The sequence below is a fragment of the Dysidea avara genome, chromosome 1 (assembly GCF_963678975.1).
Source record: "Dysidea avara chromosome 1, odDysAvar1.4, whole genome shotgun sequence".
Classification (NCBI taxonomy): Eukaryota; Metazoa; Porifera; class Demospongiae; order Dictyoceratida; family Dysideidae; genus Dysidea; species Dysidea avara.
Window position 1 is genome coordinate 7,214,373 of NC_089272.1, and position 23,834 is coordinate 7,238,206.

At 38.4% G+C, this 23,834-nt stretch overlaps 2 protein-coding genes across 2 annotated transcripts in view; both read left to right on the plus strand.

Moving 5' to 3' along the window:
- The window catches only part of LOC136254385 (N-alpha-acetyltransferase 50-like), a 314,728-nt gene that overhangs the window by 149,104 nt on the left and 141,790 nt on the right, over positions 1-23,834 (plus strand). The window lies entirely within an intron of this gene.
- The window catches only part of LOC136241572 (uncharacterized), a 96,723-nt gene continuing 90,501 nt past the window's right edge, over positions 17,613-23,834 (plus strand). The window contains exons 1-2 of the mRNA XM_066032804.1: positions 17,613-17,660; positions 18,170-18,268. Coding sequence (XP_065888876.1) covers positions 17,613-17,660; positions 18,170-18,268 — 147 coding nt within the window. The remainder of the gene's footprint in view (positions 17,661-18,169; positions 18,269-23,834) is intronic.

Here is a 23,834-nt window from a genome sequence, read left to right on the forward strand (position 1 = left end):
ACTCAGAAGCAAATTCCTCAGCAAGTGAAAACAGAACTGACTCACCATCACCTAAAAAGCAGAAACGGGGTTCTTTGTTAGAACTGTTTTCTGATATCTTGGATGACTCCTGTGCTGATGATTCATCATCTACCAATGAACTGGACTACTATCTAAGGGAGCCTGTACTTGACTATAAGATGGGTAAACCATTTACTTGGTGGGCTGAACACCACAGTAGATATCCAGCTATAGCACAGATAGCTAATCATTACCTAACTGCCACAGCAACATCCGGAGAGGTGTTTTCTTCAGCTGGAGACATCTATGATGAAAGGAGAAGCAGGATATCACCGGAACATGCAGAAAGCTTGTTATTCATCAAAAGCAACTTTTCTTTGTTTGGTAAAAAGTAACTGCAAGTTGAAAATTTCTGTTTCTGTGTACTTGTTCTGACTAACTAACTGACTAACAAACTGATTCCTTCACCAAGCATAACTAGACAATGGATAAGGCTATGGGCTTGACTTTTTTACTGTTTGACGTTGCTTTGTCCCGAGATGTGCCTTTTTGCCAACCGTAGTACGTACAATGCACGTATCATGGACTTACCTTTGTCCTCCTTTGTGTTCCAGTTCTTTTTGCTGACAACGCAAGGTGTCAATTTGCGATAGTGAGATACGGCTTCCCTCTGGCTTTGTCATGCTTTTTGCCCACATTTTCTGTAGTAACTGGATTCATTGCAGAGAAGTTTCTTGTACTGTTCTTCATTTGTAATGCTGTGTAACGAGCAGAACATAACTACAAATGAAGCATGATGGACACCTCACTTTTCAGTGTGTAATTGATTATTGTGGCGTGTGTTCAGACGCAAAATTACTTTATGGAATGCCTGGCACCATTCTTTCTTTTGATGTGGTACATGTGGATTCAGTAGTCATAAAAAAATCTATTAAAAATATATATAGCGTATACCCTAAAAAAGGCAACATCTGTATTTGGCTGCAGACTGAGTAGAAAACTATGTCAGTGTCCTAGAATTACTTGTAGTGTTCATATAGCTAAATATTGATTAAGTTTTTGTAGATTTTACATCAACAAGCCACATATGTGCTGAGCTCTATAACCTCACCAAGTAAGTGTATGTAGTAGTTGTAACATGGGCACGAGTGATTTGCCTGAAATATACACACGAGCACGAGGGTGCAGCCCGAGTGCGAGTGTGTATATTTCAGGCAAATCACAAGTGCCCATGTTACAACAAATATATTCCACTTGGGTGAATCACCTGCAAGTGTACATGGAAACTGCAGGAATACTTTGCGAGTGTATTTATATGGGACCATGTGACTTTCGATTGTGGGTAACATCGTAAGAGCAATGACAAGGCACTGCTGAGAGGCCGAACGTAAGTGTATCATCACGAGCATGCAGATCGCTTCGATTGTGGGTACGCAATTAAACACAGGAAGCCCAAGTACGAGCTAAACAGCTCATAATGAAGCTTAAGTGCACTATAAAGTACTTACTATACTAGCCATGAATAAACTAAAGCAGTGAATATGTTTACAGCGCTATAATGGCCTAGCCAATTAAGCGCCATGCCCAATCACTACATGTGTGTGACATTGCGCCAGGTGTCAAAACGGCAATGTAAAGACGATTCAGCTCCACTAAAGTACTTACTTTACTAGCCATGAATAAACTAAAGTAGTGAATACTGTTAACACTAATGGCCAAATCAATTAAGCGCTACACCCAGTGTCTGTGGGACATCCCCACGTGACTATTGAATGTAACAAGTTTAATATAAACTAACCTGTGACCTTCTTCATTAAAACAATGAACTATCTTCTTCCCCAAGTCCATGATCTATGCCTTGGCTCACTTTACAAAAACTGAAACCCACTATCGATCCTGTGAAGTGTCGCTATATTAAAGGAGAGGAGATCACACAGTTTCATCAAAGAAATCAAATGATTTCTGAGAATGTTTGGAATGCATTAATGAGAATAGGAGGTAGTGTATACAAGTTATATCACTCCTAGGAGGGATATAACTTGTATATACTACCTCCTATTCTCGTTACTGCATTCCTGAGCACTGCTAGCAGTGCTATTATACCACTTATACACCTTCTCTTCCCTTTGAAGTGAGGTGTGAAAGTGGTATATATACTTATGTATGTACGCAGCTAGCTGACTACAACAAAATATTCAGTTATAAAAATAGATAAGTGCAAACAAAAGTTTATAAAATGTGTGTTGTCAGCAAAAATAGTGATTGCTGTAGGACGAGGTCAGTATACATCAGGGATTTCTGAGGAGATTTTAGTTTGAAGACACCTGTGTAGCTATTAGAACAAACACATAACACACACACATTAGTTTATACATACTCTGAAAGTGTGGCTGGTTAGTAGTGTTGTTCCAGTTCTCATTACTGGAACTAAAATAATTCCAGTTCCAGCCCTTCTTTATTCCAGTTCCAGTTCTAGAACTGGAACAAAAATTTTGCTTTCCTTAAAACTGAAACTAGAACTATAATTTTACTTTCCCAAAACTGGAACTAGAACTAGACCTATAAAGAAATTTTATCAAGTACTGGAACTAATACTGGAACTGGAATTGGTCATAACCATACAGCTTTTGCCAATAAGATTTTATGCTCTTACAAACCAGAATTTACCTGCTGACGAAAACACACAATGTAGTATATAACTTCATAAAAGCTGTATGTATTTTTAATATTAGAAGAGAATGCCAAATGCAATGCTGGCTCAGTCACATTGTTATGTCTGGTTCAGTGTTTGATTTATTAGCTACAGGTCTTTTAGTACCACTCTATACTATTGTTAGTGTTGTAGTTGTTTGTGTAATAATGCTGATAACTACAGTATTAGCTGCATACATGAAACAATTAAACCTGGCAAGACTAGCATATATAACTTAATAGTGAGTGTCCATAATCATACAGTATGATAGTACTGTATAATAGGAGTTGGTAAGGAATCATATGGTTTGTGGAATTTTGCACCTTAAAAAATGGTCTTGCAATAAGTTTTACCTGAAAAAACCACTTGGAATACATTATTACTGCTGTAATGATGCTGTGCCTTAGTTAAACGAAGTGAAAAATCGAATGTTTCGATGTACAATGAGTTTTAAAAATTTTGAAATTCACCTGGATTTCGTCTGCCTGCCTGCCTGCTGTAAGACCCGGTTGCGCTAGGTGTACAGCTCCAGAAATTACAGATAGCTAAGGTAATGATGGCGGATTCACGAATCTGTTGTTCCGATTACATTCTGTCTACTGCACCGTGCTGTTTGCTTTCATCATTCATTTGCTTCTTTGTTCTTCTCAAAGGATAATTAATAATTGCGGGGCTCTCAAACACATGATTTTAAGGAAATGTGAGTACTGTACGTGTGCATAAGTAGTACCTGAGGAGTTGTCTCTAGCATTCATTAATGCTGGGTAGTCATTCTATATAGTCTTAATTACCAGTTTAACTTTTTTATGAGGTAGCTAGCTAATAATGTCCTTGAGGGGCGGATCCACCTCATGATTCAGACTTCTAAAAGCGAGAGTTCCACTCTTAATGGTGAATAATCCAGCAATGCTTTACTTTAAAATCTTCAATATTTAGGCCATTAGAAATGCAGCTGAAGCCTTTAACAGTTGCTGTAATAGCTTTAAAAGACAAGTCTATAATTATTTTTAGAGGTGCTTATTGCATATGAGGGTAAAAACATTGCTGCTTCAATTGATATTTACACTATGTGGAAAACAAAAATAGTATAATGTCACTAGCTAGCTAGTTAGACAAAAAAAGTAAACAAACTAGCTATTTAAAAAATATAAAATTTTAAAAGGAAGTAGGGATTGGTATAATATACATGCTACAAAAAGTAAGAAAAAAGCTCAAAAATGTTACAGCTGAAATGAGAAATGATCCAGCAGTAGAAAGTAAGGAAACAAGATTAGACAACTACTTGCTAAAATGAGACTCACTTTAACCCCTACTTTTGGCTAATTTGATGGTCTCATTTCAAGATGCTAGTTACCCAAAAGTAGGCATTAAAGTGAGTCTCATTTTAGCAAGTAGTCGTCTAATCTTGTTTCCTTACTTTTTACTGTTGGATCATTTCTCATTTCAGCTGTAACGTTTTTGAGCTTCTTCCTTACGTCCTGTAGCATTTATATAATACCAATCCCTACTTCCTTTTAACAATTTAGATTTTTTAATTAAATAGCTAGTTTATTATGGGCTTTTGGTAATACTTTAGTTAAACTGAAGAATAATTCTAAATGTCATTGTTCCTGAACTGGAACTAGAACTGTATTTCTAAAGTTTATGGTTCCACAACTAGAACTGGAACTGTAATTTTAAAGATTATGGTTACAAAACTGGAACTAGTACTGTAATAACTAGCTGATACTGGAACAACACTACTGGCTAGCAGCTCATACAAGAACATCTGATAGATTTTGTTGTCCTGTCATAGCCAGAGTGCTATTTGAAGGTCGCTGAATACCTGTGTAGGGAGAAACAATATAGTATAACAAGAATAAAGTAACTACATAGCCAGCTAAAACTGAATACATACGTGTAATAAACATTAACAATCAGCTAGTTGCTTCCTACCCATCAAAAATGTGGCATAGCGTGATTGTAGTTTCCATCATACCACTTCATACTAAATATTGTAGTACAATGTCATACTATGATACATTTTACTGCTGCTACAGTTAAACTGCAACTACGTTTACAGCTACGTTTACAGCTACGTTACACTGCACTTTGTTTTGACACATACCGTATATAAAGACTTTTACACTAAAGTTTTGTAGTTTAGTTATACCCAGTGCTCATAATATTTGTACTAGAGTAATCTGTAGTATAGTCTGTACATAGTGGTTATCATATTTCATAGTATTGCACTTTCTCACTTTAGGGTATACGGTTTCAAATTTACCACTCAGTGTTGAAATATTGTCACAAGTGTTTACTGTAACCATATGCTTAACATTGTGTAAAACCAAAAGAATCTTCAGTCCAATAGTCCAGTGCAGTGATCAGACACTACCAATTTGAAGAGTGGATGGGAACATTAATGTGAAATTAAAAATTGCGGGCAGAAACTTATTACTGACCGGGTGGCTGTACAGGTAGTGACCAAAACACAGAACAGACTGTAAATGAAATCGTGGCCTGGTTCATACACTCCATCTTAATTTTTGCGCTTTAATATTATTATAGTTACATAAGATAATCCAATTGTGCTGAAATTATGTGTGAAGTTGCCACCATACACTGACTCCATCTGCAGAGTAATTTTTGCCTACTTTTTCAAATTTTCATCACTCATAACTTTTTTTACTATTATGCTATATCAATGCAATTCTGAGCTCTTAGTACGCATTTAATTGACTTTATGATTAGTGTTGCACCGATATGCATTTTTTCACATTTGCTGATACCGATTATTTGCCTATTCCTGTAACCGATATGCCGATATTTACCAACATTCTTCAATTCTTCAGAACAGAGGAGGAGGAGCAGAATGTATAAACTGCATTTGTAATGATGATGTAATCAATGTAATTAATTACGTGGGCGGCCGACTTTTACAATGTTTTATACAGTTTTGCTACTATCTCCTTTCATGGAAAAGGAAGCCAAGTAGTTATAAAACAGCTAAGCCAGCTTATCAAACAGTGCTTTTAGTGGGACTACAGACCCAATGTGAAGAGTGATCAACTAATTGCGTGGGTGGCCGATAAATATACACAGCCTACTATAGCCTTGCAACCATACTTGTGCAAACAAACAAGCCAAAACAGTTACAAAACAGTTACAACAAACCACTTACTGCTACATTCACCACCTTCTTTACTTTCACCTGTTCATTGCCGTCAATTTAATGATTGATTGTGGGTTTTGTTTAATCGGCAAATTATTTCCACTTCATAGCTGATACCGATACTTGTAAAATTAATCAACCGATTATCAGTGCAACAGTATTTATGATGCAAGTTACAGAATCCAAATATTGTGTTCCAGTACTGAGATATGAACTGTTATGTGAAAAAGTGTAGTTTGTGCCCTCATGCCCTATTTTCGCAGGCCTGGTCACATATGTGACTGTCTCAGCAAAAATCTGACTTGGTTAGCACAACTTCCAATTCTTTTTTATTTTCTCACCATTATCTACATGTGCAAGGAATAGATCACCAACGTTTCAGCATTTTGTGGTGAATAGTTTTGGAATTATACACTGTAGCATTAAACAGTAGACTATACTGAAATAAACTGCAGGTGCTTATATTAGCAGCTATTACTTCTATTTATGTTTGTGTACAATGTTGGAATTTGACTTAAAGGTTCACCTTGGATTAGCAATCAACAAATGTATAGTTCTATCCCTGTAGTGACTTATGCATTTGGAAGTTTAATTAAAGAAACTAACAACAATCTTGCTTACGTTCACTGCATCATAAACAAAAAACACATGTCACACTCATACTGTTTGGTCTATGGAAGCAAAACAATATTTTTAATTCTCCATAAGCAGGAAAATAAGATGGTGTATACTTTTAAGGTGGCGTTAAAGCAATAACGTGCATTCTTGACAACAATCTGCTGTGTCTCAATATGGTCTCAATTTTAAGACATATTAAAAGCTAGTACTTAATTTTGCATGGTAATAAACTACACATACAGGAATCTATCACTCGTAGAGAGCATAAAGCGTAGAACTGCTCTCAAGGCAAGAAATTGGTGGTACTTAGTGGACCACAGAAGACGCATTACCTCTCAGTAACCTCAAGTTTTAGCTTCAATACTTCACATGATGAAAGCATACTATTACAAGAATCATTCTACATATCAATAAGTGGAAACCATTTGCAAGTCGAAATATATGGCGTTTACAAGCAGATGAGAGCCTTGTTCCACCATTCCCACCAAGCGAAGAAGCCATAGAATGGATATATGATATACTGATGTGTAGAATTATTGAGACACTGTTGCTTACTATTCATATGAAGTTTCATGGCTGTTCAACCCATATCTACAAAGGAAAGACCATGTTTGTAACAGGCTGTAAGGTGAGTAGAAACAAATAATAATTATTAGTGGAGCTTGTTTTCACATTGTCAAGGTTGTTAATTTAAGGTGAGTTACATTCCACCTGAACTGTGTAACAGCAACTGCTTGTTGTTTTTGCTAACAACTCACCTGTTACTCCTGTAGTGGGGCTGCTAAGTCATATGATCATTCACTTTGTGATAAAAGCACCAAATTTGGTGTGGTGATGCTTACACATGCATTTTCATTTTAGGATGGGTACCATTAAAAATTACAATGGTGAAACCACCATAATTAACATTTTTGAAAAGCTTTGAAGTAAGGAAACCTTACAAACGTACACTTCTTATCTCTACATTCATGCAACATATAAATGAACATGAAAACACATGTTTGTGTGTAGCAAGAACACGTTTATAGTAAATTGTCTGTATTTTTCAGTATGATCATGACCATTAGTAGGTAACAGCAAATACCTTGGTTCCGTTGTGATCCCTATAGCAAGAGAAATTTGGAATTTTTTGTTTCGTGCCAGTGCTCCCTAGGAGACGGAAGACATGAGTGTTAGTCTGCCTTGCATTGGTAAGTCATTTGCTATCGTTTTTTCTTATTTTGCCTTCACCCTGGTCATAGGAAGGGTCTGGAAAACAAAACCTACCCAGCAATGGATCCGCCTGTTCATAGAGAATGTAAATTTTGTCTTGATAGAGGACTGCATTTGTAACTTATGACTGTATAATTAAACGGCTGTAGTCTATTTTCCGTATTGTCACTGTACAGGCCGATTTTCCTGTTGTTTGCCACTTTGTAGTGCAAAACTTCAAGGCTTCTAGAACTGAACCTTTGGTTGACCATTCCTTTGGCTATCTAAATAAAGAAAATGTAATAATGGAAATCGAAAATGTGCTAAGATAATGTGGTTCTTGCCGATCCAGTCACATATAATGTTTATCTAGAAGCTACAAAGTTAAATTCAAACCAAATGTGACCGGATTTCACATAACAAGGCTTCCACACACACAAAAGCAAACTTACAATTTTACCAGAAATGGATTGCTGGTCTAATACACTATCATATTTCACACTGTACTTCCTTCAGCACTGGCAGGTCTGGTTTCCGTAGCAGCTTTCTTCCGACCCTGTCAAAGCCACAAGTGTGAGATTGGCACCATTAAATGGCCATGGCTTTGTGATAATGGTGTGTAGTGAGCTGGGACTTCACAGAGAGCTCGCCAATAGTGTTCTCAGTCAATTTGGAGTAATTTGAGGGCCATGGAGGGCCATGGAGGACCCAAACTTGGCCTCTGGATTCCAATCGTCTTCTTACTTCATTTTATACCCGTATATTAAGACCACCATCCACCCCCACCCTCCCACCCTATTACTACCCCCACCTTCCCACCCTATTACTACCACCTGTGATATTATTACCCGCTCGAAAAAAGCTGCTCAAAACAGGGAAAATTTTGGGTATCAGAAATGTATACACCCACTCAGTGATAGCTAGTGAACAGACGAACAATTGGTGCAAATTTTGTTTGCACAGCGGTAGGCACTGGGAAGTTATTACACAATGATTCCTTAAAATCGCCATATCTCCTAACAAAGCTTTGTGCGTCGAAGCCTTGTTTTGTCAAATATCTTAAACACACTAACAACTCACTAGAAACAGAAGCTCAAGCAGGAGCTTACTTTACTATCTGTAAACTGTTGTGCACTGGGATATAAAATAGGTATAATTGCAGGGCCATAGCCAGACTTTTTATCTGGGTAGATTCGTTTAGAAGAAAAGTGGACCTTTTTATATGACATGATTCAAATTATATTATGGTGTGTGTTCGCATGCTGAAACTAGGGGGGTCTGGGGGCATGCCCCCTCAGAAATTTTTTTGAAAATAGATGCATTTCAGTCAATAAAAACAACAATTTTTTTAGGTAAGCTGAAGACCAGCTGCATGGATGATATCTGGAAAAATATCTCTACTGCTACTGTAATTATACCATCTGCACATGCATGTATCTAAATATAATATATTAGAATGTCACAGTGAATAAGAATGGGAAAGATTGAGCACTCTCCCATGATCAACAGGGAGGGCAGTGGAGCAGAACAAAGGGTGTCTTAAACAATGAAATTTACACATTGCATGGAGTTGAAGCATGGGTACTATTCGTGGGCTCTGCATCAAGGAGCTTGTCCACCATAATCTTATATTTTAATGAAAGCTTGATTCAATCTACATGTAAAATAAGTAGCTAATGTAATTGTGACTGCTCTATTAAAGTGATTGTTCTATTAGAGTGGTTGACTGCTTTATTAGAGTATCTCGATCTTGCATTGCATTTAATACAAGCACAGAATTACTTACTCGGAGCACTTAATTTAGCTTATTATTAGTGGTATCTAGTAAACTTTAGCTAATGGACTTTTGCTCCTGAAGATTTGGACTTGTATAGTAAAATTGTGGACCTTTTTGGTTAAATTATGCACCTTTTTGCTAATATTGTGGATCTTTTACTGAAATTGTGGACCTTTTTTCCAAGAGGGCGGTTCTACAGAACCCCCCGGGACCCCTCCCCTGGCTACGGGTCTGAATTGGATAATACCATTGTTGTTACACTCATCCTCAACTTTGCTCCAGACTTGCGTAGTAGCAATGATATCATCCTCATAACAACGGCATTTAACTATAACATATTGCTCACCTTACACAAAGTCCAATTGTAATACCCACAGAATTATTTGTGACTGGATTTGCAAAAATGTACCTGTTTTACACACAAACTTTGACCCATCTTTGAAGTTTGAAGCTTCATAACTCTTTGATCATAGCATATATTTGCCTGAATTAAATGGAACTAAAATATCTGGTTGCCTTTTGATGCTAAACGGAAGTTAATTAGTGTAGGGAGTGAAGTGTTACATCGTTTTGTTTGCCTGTGTGGAAAAGATACCCTTTCACAAATCTGGTCACATTTTGAAACATATGTATGTGTAATCTCTGGGTGATGTTTGTGTTATGAGTTCTAAAAAACAGTGCTTGAGATTGTTAGCCTGAAATTGTTTATGTAATAGTCATACAGGTGCACCTGCGAGCGATTTTGTTGATATATGCACCTAAAGCGTGAGGGCTAGGGCTAAGGGTATATAGATCAGCAAAACCCTTTACACTTGTGGTATATGTGATAAATATCACTCTAGGTACACTTACCTGATAGGTGAAAGAACTTCAGAGCACTCACCCTGTATCTTTTGTACATCATTGTTAGTGGTTTTAATAGCTTAGGCTAATAGCCATTAGAACATTGTTCAGACGTCATTATGTTTGCAGCACCACAAATATTGCAACTGTGGGATCCAGTTTTATTTTATTTTAGTATTTTATACTACTTTAAACCATGTTTCTGTGTATTTTGTACTACTATTGTGACAGCAAGCTAATATAATTATACTAAGTAGTTAGGACTATAGCTCACCTATTTAAATCTAGTTGTCTACTCTGTGCTGTTCCATGATTTTCTCAATGGCTGACATGTAGTGGGTAGAAATATGCCTCCACGCATTGTCCAAATGATTATTTTACTGATAATCTATCGTTTAGTAACTGTCAACTAGTTGAAACCTCGCTACTACTGACACATAATTATACACTCTGTGTCACTCAATGATAATGAATCAAAGCGTATCATATCATTAACAGGTTGGGCATCAAAGCCATGGGCAAGCCATGTTTCCATGGTGTTACTCAATGTGGGGTTAACTCTGAATGGACACCTTTGTATGTCCACGTTAAAGTGATATACTGTATGTTGTATAATACATAACTCCTAAATAAAGTTGCATTATAATTTGAAATCCTGGTGAGTATATGCACATGGCTTGCTTGTGACAGACTCTTTTTTGATAGTTACTAAAGTCTTACACACATTTTCAACTGGTTAAGCAATGTTATAGCAAGAAGTGTGATGGTGAGCATAGTAATCATGTTACAAAATTACATACAGCAGTTTGCAATGAGCTTGGCAAGGCCAATATAGTCTATGGGTTATGCAAAACTTCTACATTTTCAAGAGGCATTGATAAATAATTTACCCTTAGATCACTTCTCATAGTACAATAGGACCAGGCAGGCAGGCAGGCAGGCAGCTATAGTGCAGAATTGCTGTGCTTCGGAGAAGCAACTATTGATATATGCATGAGTGAAAATTTCTTCCTGCCAAGATACCCATGGTGTAGTGCACTGGCTTTTTTGGTTACATGACACAAGGTAGTGTGTATTGATGAATTAATAAATATTTTTACACTGTATGTGTTAGTTCCGATGATCATTAATTCCTTATAAAGCAGTAGCATTGGCTAACTGAACATCTGTTCTTAAAGAAGTAGCACATCAACTTGTTTAAACTTTGTTGATGCATTAGCAGTATATGTAGTGTAAATGAGGTGGCACCATTTAAAAAGGATCTTTAGAAAGTCATGGAAAACCAAATTACTTTAGAGCAGTTGTATAACTGTAATGAAACATGTTTATACTATTGAAGTTTGCCCGCTAAAACTCTTGCGGCACAATCAGAGAAACAAGCTGCTGGGATGAAAAAAAAGAAGAAAAACAAAAGGGCCATGTGACATTAATTGGTTGTAGTAATGCTATAGGAACCCCCCAAATTTCCACTGATGTTTGTGGGCTAGGCTGCCAACCATAGGTGTTTTAAACATCTAAACAAAAAGGCATTGCCAGTTGTTTACTACAACCAAAGGAATGCTTGGGTTGATTGTAAATTGTTTTACGGATTGCTTTTATTACCGTTATATTCCAGGCATTAAAAAGCATTTACAAGACTAAGGCCTTCAAGTCAAAGCATTACTGTTGCTTGGTAATGCTTCAGCTCATCCTTAAGCTGGAAGTCTGACGAGTGATGATTGCTGTATAAAAGCTATGTTTCTGCCACATTCCAGGCATTAAAAAGCATTTACAAGTCTAAGGCCTTCAAGTCAAAGCATTACTGTTGCTTGGTTATGCTTCAGCTCATCCTTAAGCTGGAAGTCTGACAAGTGATGATTGCTGTATAAAAGCTATGTTTCTGCCACCCAGTACAAAAGCACTGACTCAGCCAATGGACCAAGGTGTACTTGAGGCTCTGAAGAACAGGGACAAAAGATGTTTTGCTACACAACTTACTGTTAGAAGATAAAGATGGGCAGTCAATGGTTGAGTATGCCAAATCCATAAACCTGAAAGATGTAGTTGATATGGTGGCTAGTGCATGGGATGGTATCCCTGCGTCAACTTCAAAAAAGATATGGAATAAACTGTTGAAGTTTGGAGAACCAGAGAAAAATCAAAGAGCCACTGATACAGCAGCTACTTTACACACCGAGTGAGGAAATAGACACCACTGCTGAGAATGATCATGCTGCATACCAACAGATGTTGCATTCTCTAGTCAATGATATATCAGATCAGGAGTTTTCTGAATGGTAGGGTTAAGATTCTGATGATGCAGGATATCAGTATAATGCAGAAATAATCAATCAAGTCACCACCACTCCAGATGAAATGGTGGAAGGTAACGATGGTGATGATGCTTCTTATTCTCAGCAAGTGGCCACATGTGAAGAAGTGATTAGACTTATGGACAAGTATTTAACTTGGTGTGAATGTCAAGATGAGTGCACTGCTCCATCACTAATGGTGTTAAAGAATGTTAGAGACCTAGCTGCACAAAAGCATTTTAGTAATGCTAAGCAACTTACTCTTGGCACTTACTTTCATTCAACCCCAAAAACTTACCTATATGTATACACTGTACTGTAAAACTTGATGTATGTGAAGACCACTTATATACTTATTTAGTCAATAAAAATAAAACACTGACAGTGTTAATTGATGATTTACAAATCTGAACATTTTAGTAATCCGAACAGCCTTTGATCCCGGGGGAGTTTGGATTTGTGAGGATCCACTGTAATTGTATTATCATCACTGTTGACTTCTCTGCTAGTGATCACTGCCCCTTGAACCTCTTTGGCACAGTCATCTTCCATGGGTGGAGATAGCACTGGTTGTCTAGACAGTGCATCTGCATGACAACCATTCTGCTTTGCCTTACAGATGATATCCACCAGTTCACGACTAGCAGTCCAGTTGAAGGGTGTTCCTTGTTTTGTTAGATGGTACAAAGGTTGAGTGATACTGGCATAATTGAGGACGAACTGCTGACAATGAAAGGTAAGCCTTAGTTGTGTCACGGTGTTAAGGATGGGAAATTCTCTGACAGCATCTAAATTTGTCGTGTTCAGTTTCAGTCCCTTAGGTGTCACAATGTGGCCAAGGTACTCTATCTCCTCACTCATGAATCTGCACTTCTTGTGGTTTAACTTTAAATTCACAACCTCAAACAATTGAAAACTTTCACCAAATGTTCCAGATGAGCCTACAGGGATTGAGAAAGTACACTTACGTACATCATCTAAATACACTGCTACAAACTCTTCTGCTTCAGCCATCAGTCCAGACAAAGCCTTCTGCATGAGCCTTGAAATACTGTGGGAACATTCATTATTCTGAAAGGCATCACCTTGAATTCATATAAAAGCCTTGATGCATGACAAAGGCGGTCTGCTCTCAGCTTCCTTCCTGGACTCTGATTTGCCAATATCCTGCTGCTAGGTCTAGAGTAGTGAAAAACTTAGCCTTAGCCTTTCCCAAATTATCAAAGAGATCAACTATTCTTGGGAGAGTAGCCTTTGTTACAGAATTCAAAGCACGGTAATCTACATAAAAATGTAAGCTACTATCTCTCTTCCTGACCAATACTACAGGGCTAGCCCATGGACTCTCTGAACACTGTATGACTCCCTTCATTTTGCATCCTACTAAACAGATTAGCAATCTCTTGTCTGGCTGTATAGGGAATTCTGCATGCTGCATGCTTCTTTGGAGCTGAATTTCTAGTGTTGATGGTGAACTCAACTAAACTAATTTCTCCTTGCTCCTCCTCTTCTAAAGAGAACACATCATGGTGAACAGTCAATCTCTCCAATAGTCATTCCCTCTTCTCCTGTGATCGAATTGGATTAGCATCACACAATGACTTCAGTTGCCTTCTCCTCCACTCTAGGTTCTCTTGGAATAGTGCTTCTTTATAGCACTGCTTCCTTCATCAATGCCAGGTAAGTCTTTATCCACCTCATCACTGGAAGATACAGTCTGAACATGTGATTCTGCACTCATATTGGGAGAATTAACTGTACTCACCTCATAGGCAATTCCTAACTTTTCTCCCTTCCTTAGCACTTGGTTAGTCTTGCCAGTCCACAACCACTGCTGTTCCGTCCTTGCTTGCATCTATCAGGGAATCTTCAATACATAATTATATCAACTAGCCTAGAGACAGCCTAAAAGTAACGTACCTTCCTTACCATCGGTCTTCACTGGCATAGCAGCCAAATTTCTGGCTGGCAATCTAACAGTTTGTGTCAGCCTAATACTACATTTAGGGGTTTTACTGGAGGGTGACTGCTCCTTTGCTTCTGGTTTGTCAAGTGGCTTAACATCGGGGAGATAATGAATAATCCCCAGCTGCTGGTAAACTGACTCAGACAATAGTAGTTGATCAGGTGCTCAGTCTTCACATACACAGTGGTATGTACCTCCTTGTCTTTGAAGCTGATCGTGTAACATTGATCTGTCCATCTAAAACAGTGAGCAGTCTATTGTAGGAATAGGCTTGTTTATCAGCAGTCTTAAAATCTACCTTCTTGAATCCAGCATCTGCAACTATTTTCTTAAACAAATCCACACTGATAATGGTGATGTCTGAGCCTGTGTCTATTATTCCAGTTACAGGTATTCCCTTGATCTTAATGATAGTACTCTGAAGACCACCATGATCCATCTTAAATGTAGTTTGGGCTGTGATTGTAACTGGAGTCATAAACAACTTACCTACAACTTTTTCAAAATGACTTTCTATTGGTAAGCTACATCTCAAGTGACTACTTCCACCAAAAAACTCTTGGCTTCTTTGGATGACTTGTCTTTCCTTCACTTTCAGACTTCTGAGCTTTACACTCTTTTGCCAGATGACCAGGGCTGTTGCAGATGTAACACCTGAGCTGTTGTTTATTGGATAGTCTGTAATTAACTCTCTTAGTATCAACATTGTATACAGATTTCCTACTAGGGTTTTCCCTCTATATCTTTTGTGTACTTTTGTTGACCCTTACCATATTGCTGTCTATTTTTCAATTCTGCTAGCCTCTTTTCTTCATTCCTAGCAGTTAAGGGTACCAGACACAGCAGGTACTTTACTCTGTTCAAAGTTGAGACCACCTTATAGCTGATCATAGAGCAAAACATTTCGTGTCTCTGAGGGCATCCTGTCTCTACCTGAAAAGTACACTCAATGTGTCTTATATAGTCAGTTACAAATTCTGAGTCTTTCTGAACAGCATTGCAGAAATCAAATGCAGCCAATGTCTAATTACCTGGGTCCAGATGTGCTGAGGGAGCTTGGACAGCTATCTGATAAGTGTTGCAATCCTCTTGACTCAGTAGGTTCCACTCCTTAAGTGCTCTGTTTCTGAAATACCCAGCCAATTGCATCAGAGTTTCCCCCCTCTTTCCACCTGTTCCACTTGGCGGCTCTCTCCAAAGTTGGCAGCCAATCATCAAATTATATCTCTGGATCTTCTCCTGTGAAGGAATCAATTGGTGGAACCTTTCCTCGTGGAGGCACTGCAGGCATACGTAAAATTGATGTAGTGGGTATTAAGGTAGGATGCAAACTTGCTAACTGGTCTGAGTGATTGAACCATGTACAGGTAAGTGTGAAGGTCTCCTGCTGTCTCTAATAATGTCTGGCGGCTCCCCAATCCTTGATTACTTGGTGGCTGAGACCTGAAGGTGTCCCCAAAACTGAACAATGTGGATAATGCATGGCTTGAAGCTAAACCACCATAAGACAGGCTTGACACAGGTAAATTTGACAAAGAATCACTCTCTTGGTAAGACTTCACTCACACTAGAGATACTGGAATGGGGGTTGGATTGTATTCACCTCACTGGCCAATGACACTGCACAAGGATCACCTCTTGTCTCATCTTAGCTCACAAATGCTAGTTGACAGGGATTGGTGAAATTCCTTTACCTTCTCACAGTTTGTCTACTAGAGTTGTCCTTCTCAGCTTGAAGTTCTTCAGTCAACCTCACATTCTCTGCAGTCATTTGCTGTTGCTGTAAGGACTTGTTATCTGACTCAACAACTCCTCTGATACAGTCTTCTCTTTAACCAAAGCACACTTAACAGCATTTAACTAACTTGATTTTTCTTCTAAACACAATTTTAGGTACTAGATCTCTTTTGCAAAGCTTCCCAAGTGCTGTTGCAACTTTACCTCTAGTTCTGACAACTCTTTGTCATAGCCTTCATCTCCCACTGAGCTTCCGTAAAATTCTATAACTTGTGTTTTTGTAAACTGCTCCACTTTGACCTCTACTAAATGTTTCATGAAGCTGATGCTATGTGAAGGAGATATTTGAGGAGTAGGCCCATAGCTACGTGCTAAAGAAGGGACTGTGGAGTTAGTCCTAATACTTAACAACAAACCTTGTAAGGAGAGTTTCTCTGTCCCATCTTCTTGCTCATCCACTACAACTTGGATGCTAGAAGGATTCTTGGCCATTGCTTTTAGTTTTTCTTCTAACATGACCCTCAAGTCATCACCAGTAGCTCTGGGAAGGAGTTCTAAGGCAGTTTCCAACTGTTGCAGTGGCATAGCATAAGTCTGTTAGAGTTCAAGGGAAAAAACTTCCTTCTTAAGTCTTTCTGGGTTGCTCATCCAAGCATCTTCTTGACCTTCTCTAAAACAAGCTATCTCAATGTGATCACCAAATGTAGGACCACTAGTTTGCAGCACTTCAACTCAGCCTCAATAATCATTAAACTCCCCTAAAAACAGTTTACAACTTTTTATAGCAATACATGACCTTACAAAATCTTGTTAAAATTGTTTACTGATTCCATTGTTTGTTGTTTTGTAAGTACAGGCTGCTTGTCAGTTCTGGAAATTTCAGTGATGCCAGGTGACCTCATTATGTTATCAGGGATACCCTTACGTTTATGCCTCATTAAATCGTCCATGCTACAATAGATTGATTACAATTGTGACCAAATTTTGGAAAACCGTCGATATACGCACAATAGTATTTTTGTAATAAAACGCATTTAAAAACTAAGGGCAAAAACGCAAGCTCCAGGAAAAATTATGCAATTTTTTATTGCCTCATGATTGGGCGAATTAAGCCTCTAATGCATAAATCCTTGGCATCACCGTGTTCGCCTTTTCATAGGGAGTACAAAAATCTTTGTTTCATCTCCATACACGAAAGGATTTCAAAGTTACAGATGTTTGTTTATGTTACGGTGATGAAATAATTTACCGACAATTGTTTTTCAGTGTATTTGCCTTCCTTCTTGAACACAGAAGTATGCTTGGGGCAAACATGCACTATACCGTGGTGGATGCACAAATTCATGGCGAACACAATGAGCAAAGATTCGATTCTGTATGCCGTTGTATCAGTGAGTAATGATGGTTTATGTAAGTGCCTGTAGATTCTTTTCTCCGTAGCTTCTGTACATATTAATTAATTTATTCGCCCGGCTGTCTAGTGGTGTATTTCCAATGCTGCTTAACTTACAAAGCTGAAACTTAGCTAGTCCATTCCTCTGTCCCTGTAGAAAACAAAGAACAAATAAAACGCATTTTGAAAATTGTGCGGATATCGACGGTTTTCTAAAATTAGGTCACAATTAATGATTCATGTAATAGTCCATGCAACATCATGATTTATGCCATGTTAACTCACAAAGTAGATCACAGCACACAGCAAATTTTCAATGAAATAATAATTTTGAATAATTTTGTTAATAATAATTATTAGATGCATATGTGATAACTGCAAATGATTAATCTAATAATACTAAATAATTACAACTCAGTACATATAACATAATATGTGTCCTTGATACATACGTAACTACACTATAAACTATTTTCATAGTGTTGATGTCATATTTGTATTATCTAGGAATGGAGACCACTACATCTAGCAGCTTGTTGGGGAAGTAGTCAATGTGCAGCATTACTGATTAGTAAATACAAGACTGATTTGTGTATCACAGATTATGTAAGTTGTTTTCACCATGGGACTCTCAAGATATTATAACATGGTTGGATAGTATCACATGAACAAGGCCATTACTCTATGGGTTTGGTCTATACAAGTTCACAGAAAAATTTGGAATTTTTAACTAGAGTAGGGACCATAGCACATCGATAAAAAGTACTGAAACAAGCGGGAGTAGTACACGATATTAAATCACAGTAAAACAATAAGAAGTGTTATATTCCTACTGTGCACAAGATACTATAATGGAAATGCACAGTAGGGATATAACACTTTTTATTGTTTTACTGTGATTTAATATCGTGTACTACTCCAGCTTGTTTCAGTACTTTTTATCAACGTGCCATGGTCCCTATTCTAGTTGAAAATTCCAGATTTTTCTGTGTACTTGTTTGTTAACTTTTTTTGTAAATAATTATTATAACTGGTGGGCCTACGCATACCACATCTGAAATGGCACCACGCGCCCCAATTATCATCTGAAAAGTGAAGTATTCATTTTCAGCTATGTTCAATGTGTTATGCAGCATTTCAAATCAAGAACTGTTTGAAAAGCACCTCTGCAATCCACGCATTCTGAAAGAAAGAAGTGGTGCCACGCCCCAGTTACGGTACAAACCAGAGACAAGTTAAATGTGTTTTGCATGTGCGTTTGACAAAAAAAACAACACGTCTACACGTAACCTTGTCTGACAAAACGCGTCTACACGCATTTAATGCATGTAACAGCAACTAGTAGTGCATTACACTGTAATGGTCTGTGGCTACTTAACAGAGTGCTAAACAAAATATACAGCTCCTACAGCAGCTATGGTGGGGTATGGCACTGCTGCACCGACTATATACGTACGTACGTATGGCTTGTCACCACCAAGTACGTAATTTGAATGACTATCGAAATGGCTACAAATATCAGTGTCAGTTATATGGAGTTGATCAGCTATATTAGTATACGTACCTTGTTTATTCTCCAGCCTTTTCCTCACTGGCTAACTACTACTATCTGGTATTCTCTGTGACACCATGCATACACAACCTAAGCGGTACATGGCGCGAAACACGAAATGGGTAGATAGATTGTTAAATAATGTACTGTTAATACTTGTGTTAGTCTTGTACAGTTCATTAATCAGTACTAAACTGAATAAAACAACGTGCAAAATCGAATCAGCACTGTCCTATTTGTCAGATGCGTACGCATTGTTAGCGCATGGCGCTTTGTACACAACATGGTCTTGGAAAATACAGTACATGTCTGTACATCCCAGTATGTAATGTCAGTCAGTGTTTAGTTACATCTCCAAAATGGCCATGGCCGTTCATTGTTTGGTGCTCGGATTCATGATGTCAGTGTAGCTGCACTTCTCAGTTCATGATAGAAGAAACTGCTTAGTGTGTAAGTTAATTCATGCGTACATTATCTCTGGTACAAGAGCCCTTGTGATATGTGTGATTCTCACAGAAAAAAACAGAAAAAAAAAACACGTGTGCACGCAGTAGCCATAAAGGTTACACGTTTAGATGCAAACGCAACACGCAAACGCAAAACACATTTAACTTGTCTCCGGTTTGTACCGTATATCAATTATTGTCTGAAAAGTGTAGTATCCATTATGCTTCTTTGCTGGCTATTTTCAACCTGTTACACAGCAGTACGAATCAAGAACTGTTTGAAAAGCACCTCTGCTATCAAAATAGCCACTATGAAAAATACGGACATTTTCCATTACGAAGGGAAGCCATCATGTGATATCGCTTAATTGACACCTTTTACTGTCAGCAAAGATGAATGTAACACAAAGGAGGACACTGGTAAGTCCATGAAGAATGCATTGTATGTACTGTGGTATGCCAAAAAGCACCTGTCGGGCCGAAGCGACATCAAACAGTGAAAAAATCAAGCCCATAGCCTTAGCCATTATTGAGTTAAGCTTGTCTGAAGGCATGAGTCAGTTACTCAGTCAGTCAGTAGAAAATTCCACTAAATATATACAGTGGAACCTGTCTATAATGGTTACCTTGTGACCAGATATATCTGGCCTTATATACAGGTGGCTATTATAGAGAAAACCTGCATAAGGTGGTCAGCATCATTTTAGTAGCTATGACCATTGTAAATGAGTAATTATTATTAAGAGGCTCATGCCAACCACAATACAGTCTGAATAGTACAGAAAGGGTAAGGTGAGTCTATGAATGTTGGTTATAGCTATTGAATACACTTAAGCAATAAAGCCTGATAGATTATATAGTATTCCTTGAAAGGCAGGAAGTGTGATAATTGCGCATTAATTGAAACGGTGCTGTGGTACCAGGAAATTGGCTTAACAATCCACCATAAAAGGTAGTGACTGCTATACGAAGGAGAAAGTTGTGTATACAGTGATTCATAGATGAATTGTTCGTTATACGCGTTAGACAGGTGACCGCTTAATGCAGACCACAATGCATATATTTGCATGGGAAAATATTTGGGACCTCGTGACCATTATGCAGAGGTGACTGCTTAATCCAGGTGACCGTAACACAGGTTCCACTGTATATATTTTAAAATTTCATAGCAACTTGTTGAAAACGTTTCAGGTCCATTTGAAAACTTGTTTGGCCTTAGTTTTGCCTAACCAATACTGCCTCATCATTGTCACAGAAAATCGAGGCTGGTTTTTGGGTGATGTTATCTCGTGGGCCACGCCTACTCCTATGTGGTCCCTACTATACAGTACTATTGTACTGTATGATATTAGGGTTGTGTAACAAAGCTGACTTCACTTTAGCAGCACCACCTGACTTTACTGAGTTTACTGTTATTGTACATGTAAAACATTAATTTGTATTCACGTGATGATGTAACATAGTCATCTGATGTTGTAATATAGTCACCTGATGTTCTGGTATAAAAGGTGTATGCTGTTTTAAATCATTGGAGTCTTAAATCATTGGAGTCTTAAATCATTGAGTCTTGAAGTAGTTCTGTCGCGATAAGCTCTGCAGGCGAGTTTTGGGGCACACTGGGCAGGCAAAAACCCTTACATTTGGAGTTCCTACTGAGATAGGAGTGAATGGACAAGACTTAACCTACTTTACTGGAGGAGACTCCCTTACAGATAGTGAGCAATAAGGCTTTAGCTTAGTCCATAAATTGGCCATAGTGGACATTTGTCAATTAAGTTTAGGACAGAAATGGAGCTTTCAGGTCACAGAGAAGTTTATCCTCTGATTTCTAGGCATATTGGCATTGAACAATGGCGTTTATTGGCTCAATCTTTAGATTTACCTGTCACTGGAACCAGCCCTGACCTTCAAGTCATGGTGGAAGGGAAACTAAAGGAACTGGAGCAGGATCCTGCAAATGTGGAACTAGTAATGAAGGAAGTTTCAGACAGACTACAGAGGTTAGAGCTACATGATGAAGGTGGAGCATTCCTTGAAGTTTCAGTGCCAGATGAATGCCCAACTTTAGCTCCTATTAGTTCTTGTCCCTCATTGGCAAGCTCGAGGGAGAGTGTGTTGGATGAACTTACTGACACAGGATTACATGAAGCCTTGGAGAATGCCAATGCTAAAGTTTGCTCACTTAGACAGTTATCATCAGAGAAACAGAGGTTAGCTTTAATGGAGTGTAAGTGTTTGCTTTCAGACGCTGAGGAGAAAGCAATAGAGCTGGCCCTTAAGAATCAGCAGCTGACCAAGCTACTTGCCGAGACTGAGGCGAGAGAGACAGAGCTGGCTCTTGAGAACCAGCAACTTACAGAATCACTTGCTGGAACTGAGGAAAAGTTGACTAAATTAGTTTTGGAATGTGAACAGTTAGGAAAACATTCTTCAGATCAGATTGCGAAGTGGAACGTCTTAAACATGAACTCCTACAAGCTACGGTTAGAGTTAAGGAGTTGTGGAAACACATGTGTGATCAGATCGGTGAGTTTGATTATGCTTTGTGGGAGAAGGACAATGAACTAGAGTTTCTATAGAAACAGACAGGAACGAAGGGTGCTGTGACTATGTCGCTTGCAACTGAGCAGACTGTGCTGTCTTGACACTCTAGCAGAGCCACTAATGTTAGCAGGCCCTTACCCTCCTCTACTATTGATCTCCACAGAGATACCTTGTTTCCCAATCAAACTGTTTGGTTTCTTCCTCAACATGTAACCACTGTTGTTGACAAGCCTGCCAGCAATGGAGTCACAATGTCATCGAAGCTACTTGGGCAGTCTCATATGCCGCCAACAATGGAGTCAGGTCCACCTTTACAGGTACCCCCAACCAGTTGTTTTACCTTCTGTGTCATTTCATACAGGGCTACCTAGTATTGTCTCTAGTAATCCTGCAAGGACTGTGTCTACAATGATGCCCTAAGTTTGGAATGTGCCATGCCCTGGGATGCACATGAGTACTGCTATCTCTAGTAGCCCTTCAGTAACACAAGAAACTCCCCCAGTCTCATTGAGTGACACTTCAATGCAGCATCAAGGTAAAGCCCCTCCAAATAGATACTTTCACTGGGGAAGGTGCTGAAACCCATTTTGATGATTGGCTACCAACATTGGAAAGAGCTGCAGCCTGGAATAACTGGACTGATAGTGAAGCGCTTATGCAATTGGCTGGATCTTTGTGTGGTAGAGCTTTACTTGAGTGGAATCTGATGAGTCAAACTGAACATAATACTTACAAGTTAGCTATTTCTGGATTGAGAGTATGATTATATCCTAGCAGTAAAACATTGTGAGCTATAGATTTTAGACACATCACTCAAAAGGAATCTGAGAGTGTTTCTGACATCATCAGAAGGTTGGAACACACATTTCAGCTGACGTTTGGTCATGACCCTACTGTATGTCAGCAGAAACTAGAGATGTGTTACTGTATGGTAAACTACAGAATGGCCTGTGAATTGATCTCGTTAGTAAAGCTCCAGCTATCTCCGGAGCCCAAGCTATAAAGAGCTTTGCAAAGCTGCAAAAAATGAAGAGAGAATAGCTCGCAGAATTGAAGTGGAAAAAACAGTATACTAAAGAGTTTTCATAGCCACAGACTAACACAAATAGTCAACGCCAGGATGCAACAACAAAAAAGGGTGACAAGAAAAACAATTTTCCACTTCAAAGGCAGGTTAGATTTTATGTATGTGATAGTCCTGATCACCTTGCTTGTGATTGTAAAGCTAACAAGAGTGAGAGTCATAAAAGGAAAAACTGGGTAGTCAGAACTGAAGACTAACCCATAGAGATATCTACAAACAATTTTTTGAAGTTGGTTGATTCTTTTTTCCCACCCATTGAGGCCTCAGTGTCCACAGTCCAAGATAAAGAAGTTATGCAGACTAAGAGCATTGAGGTACAGATTGAGGTACTACCAATCAGAGGAATTATAGATACTGGCTCTGACATCACGATACTCAGTGGAACTGCATTCCACGAAATTGTTACAGCTTGTGGAATTAAAAGGGAGCAGTTTAAACCACCTGATAGAACCGTTTGTACTTATGGGCACCAACCATTGAAGTTGGATGGACAACTGGACTTACAGATCAAATTTGGTCAATGTGTGAAAAAGTGTATGTTAAGTT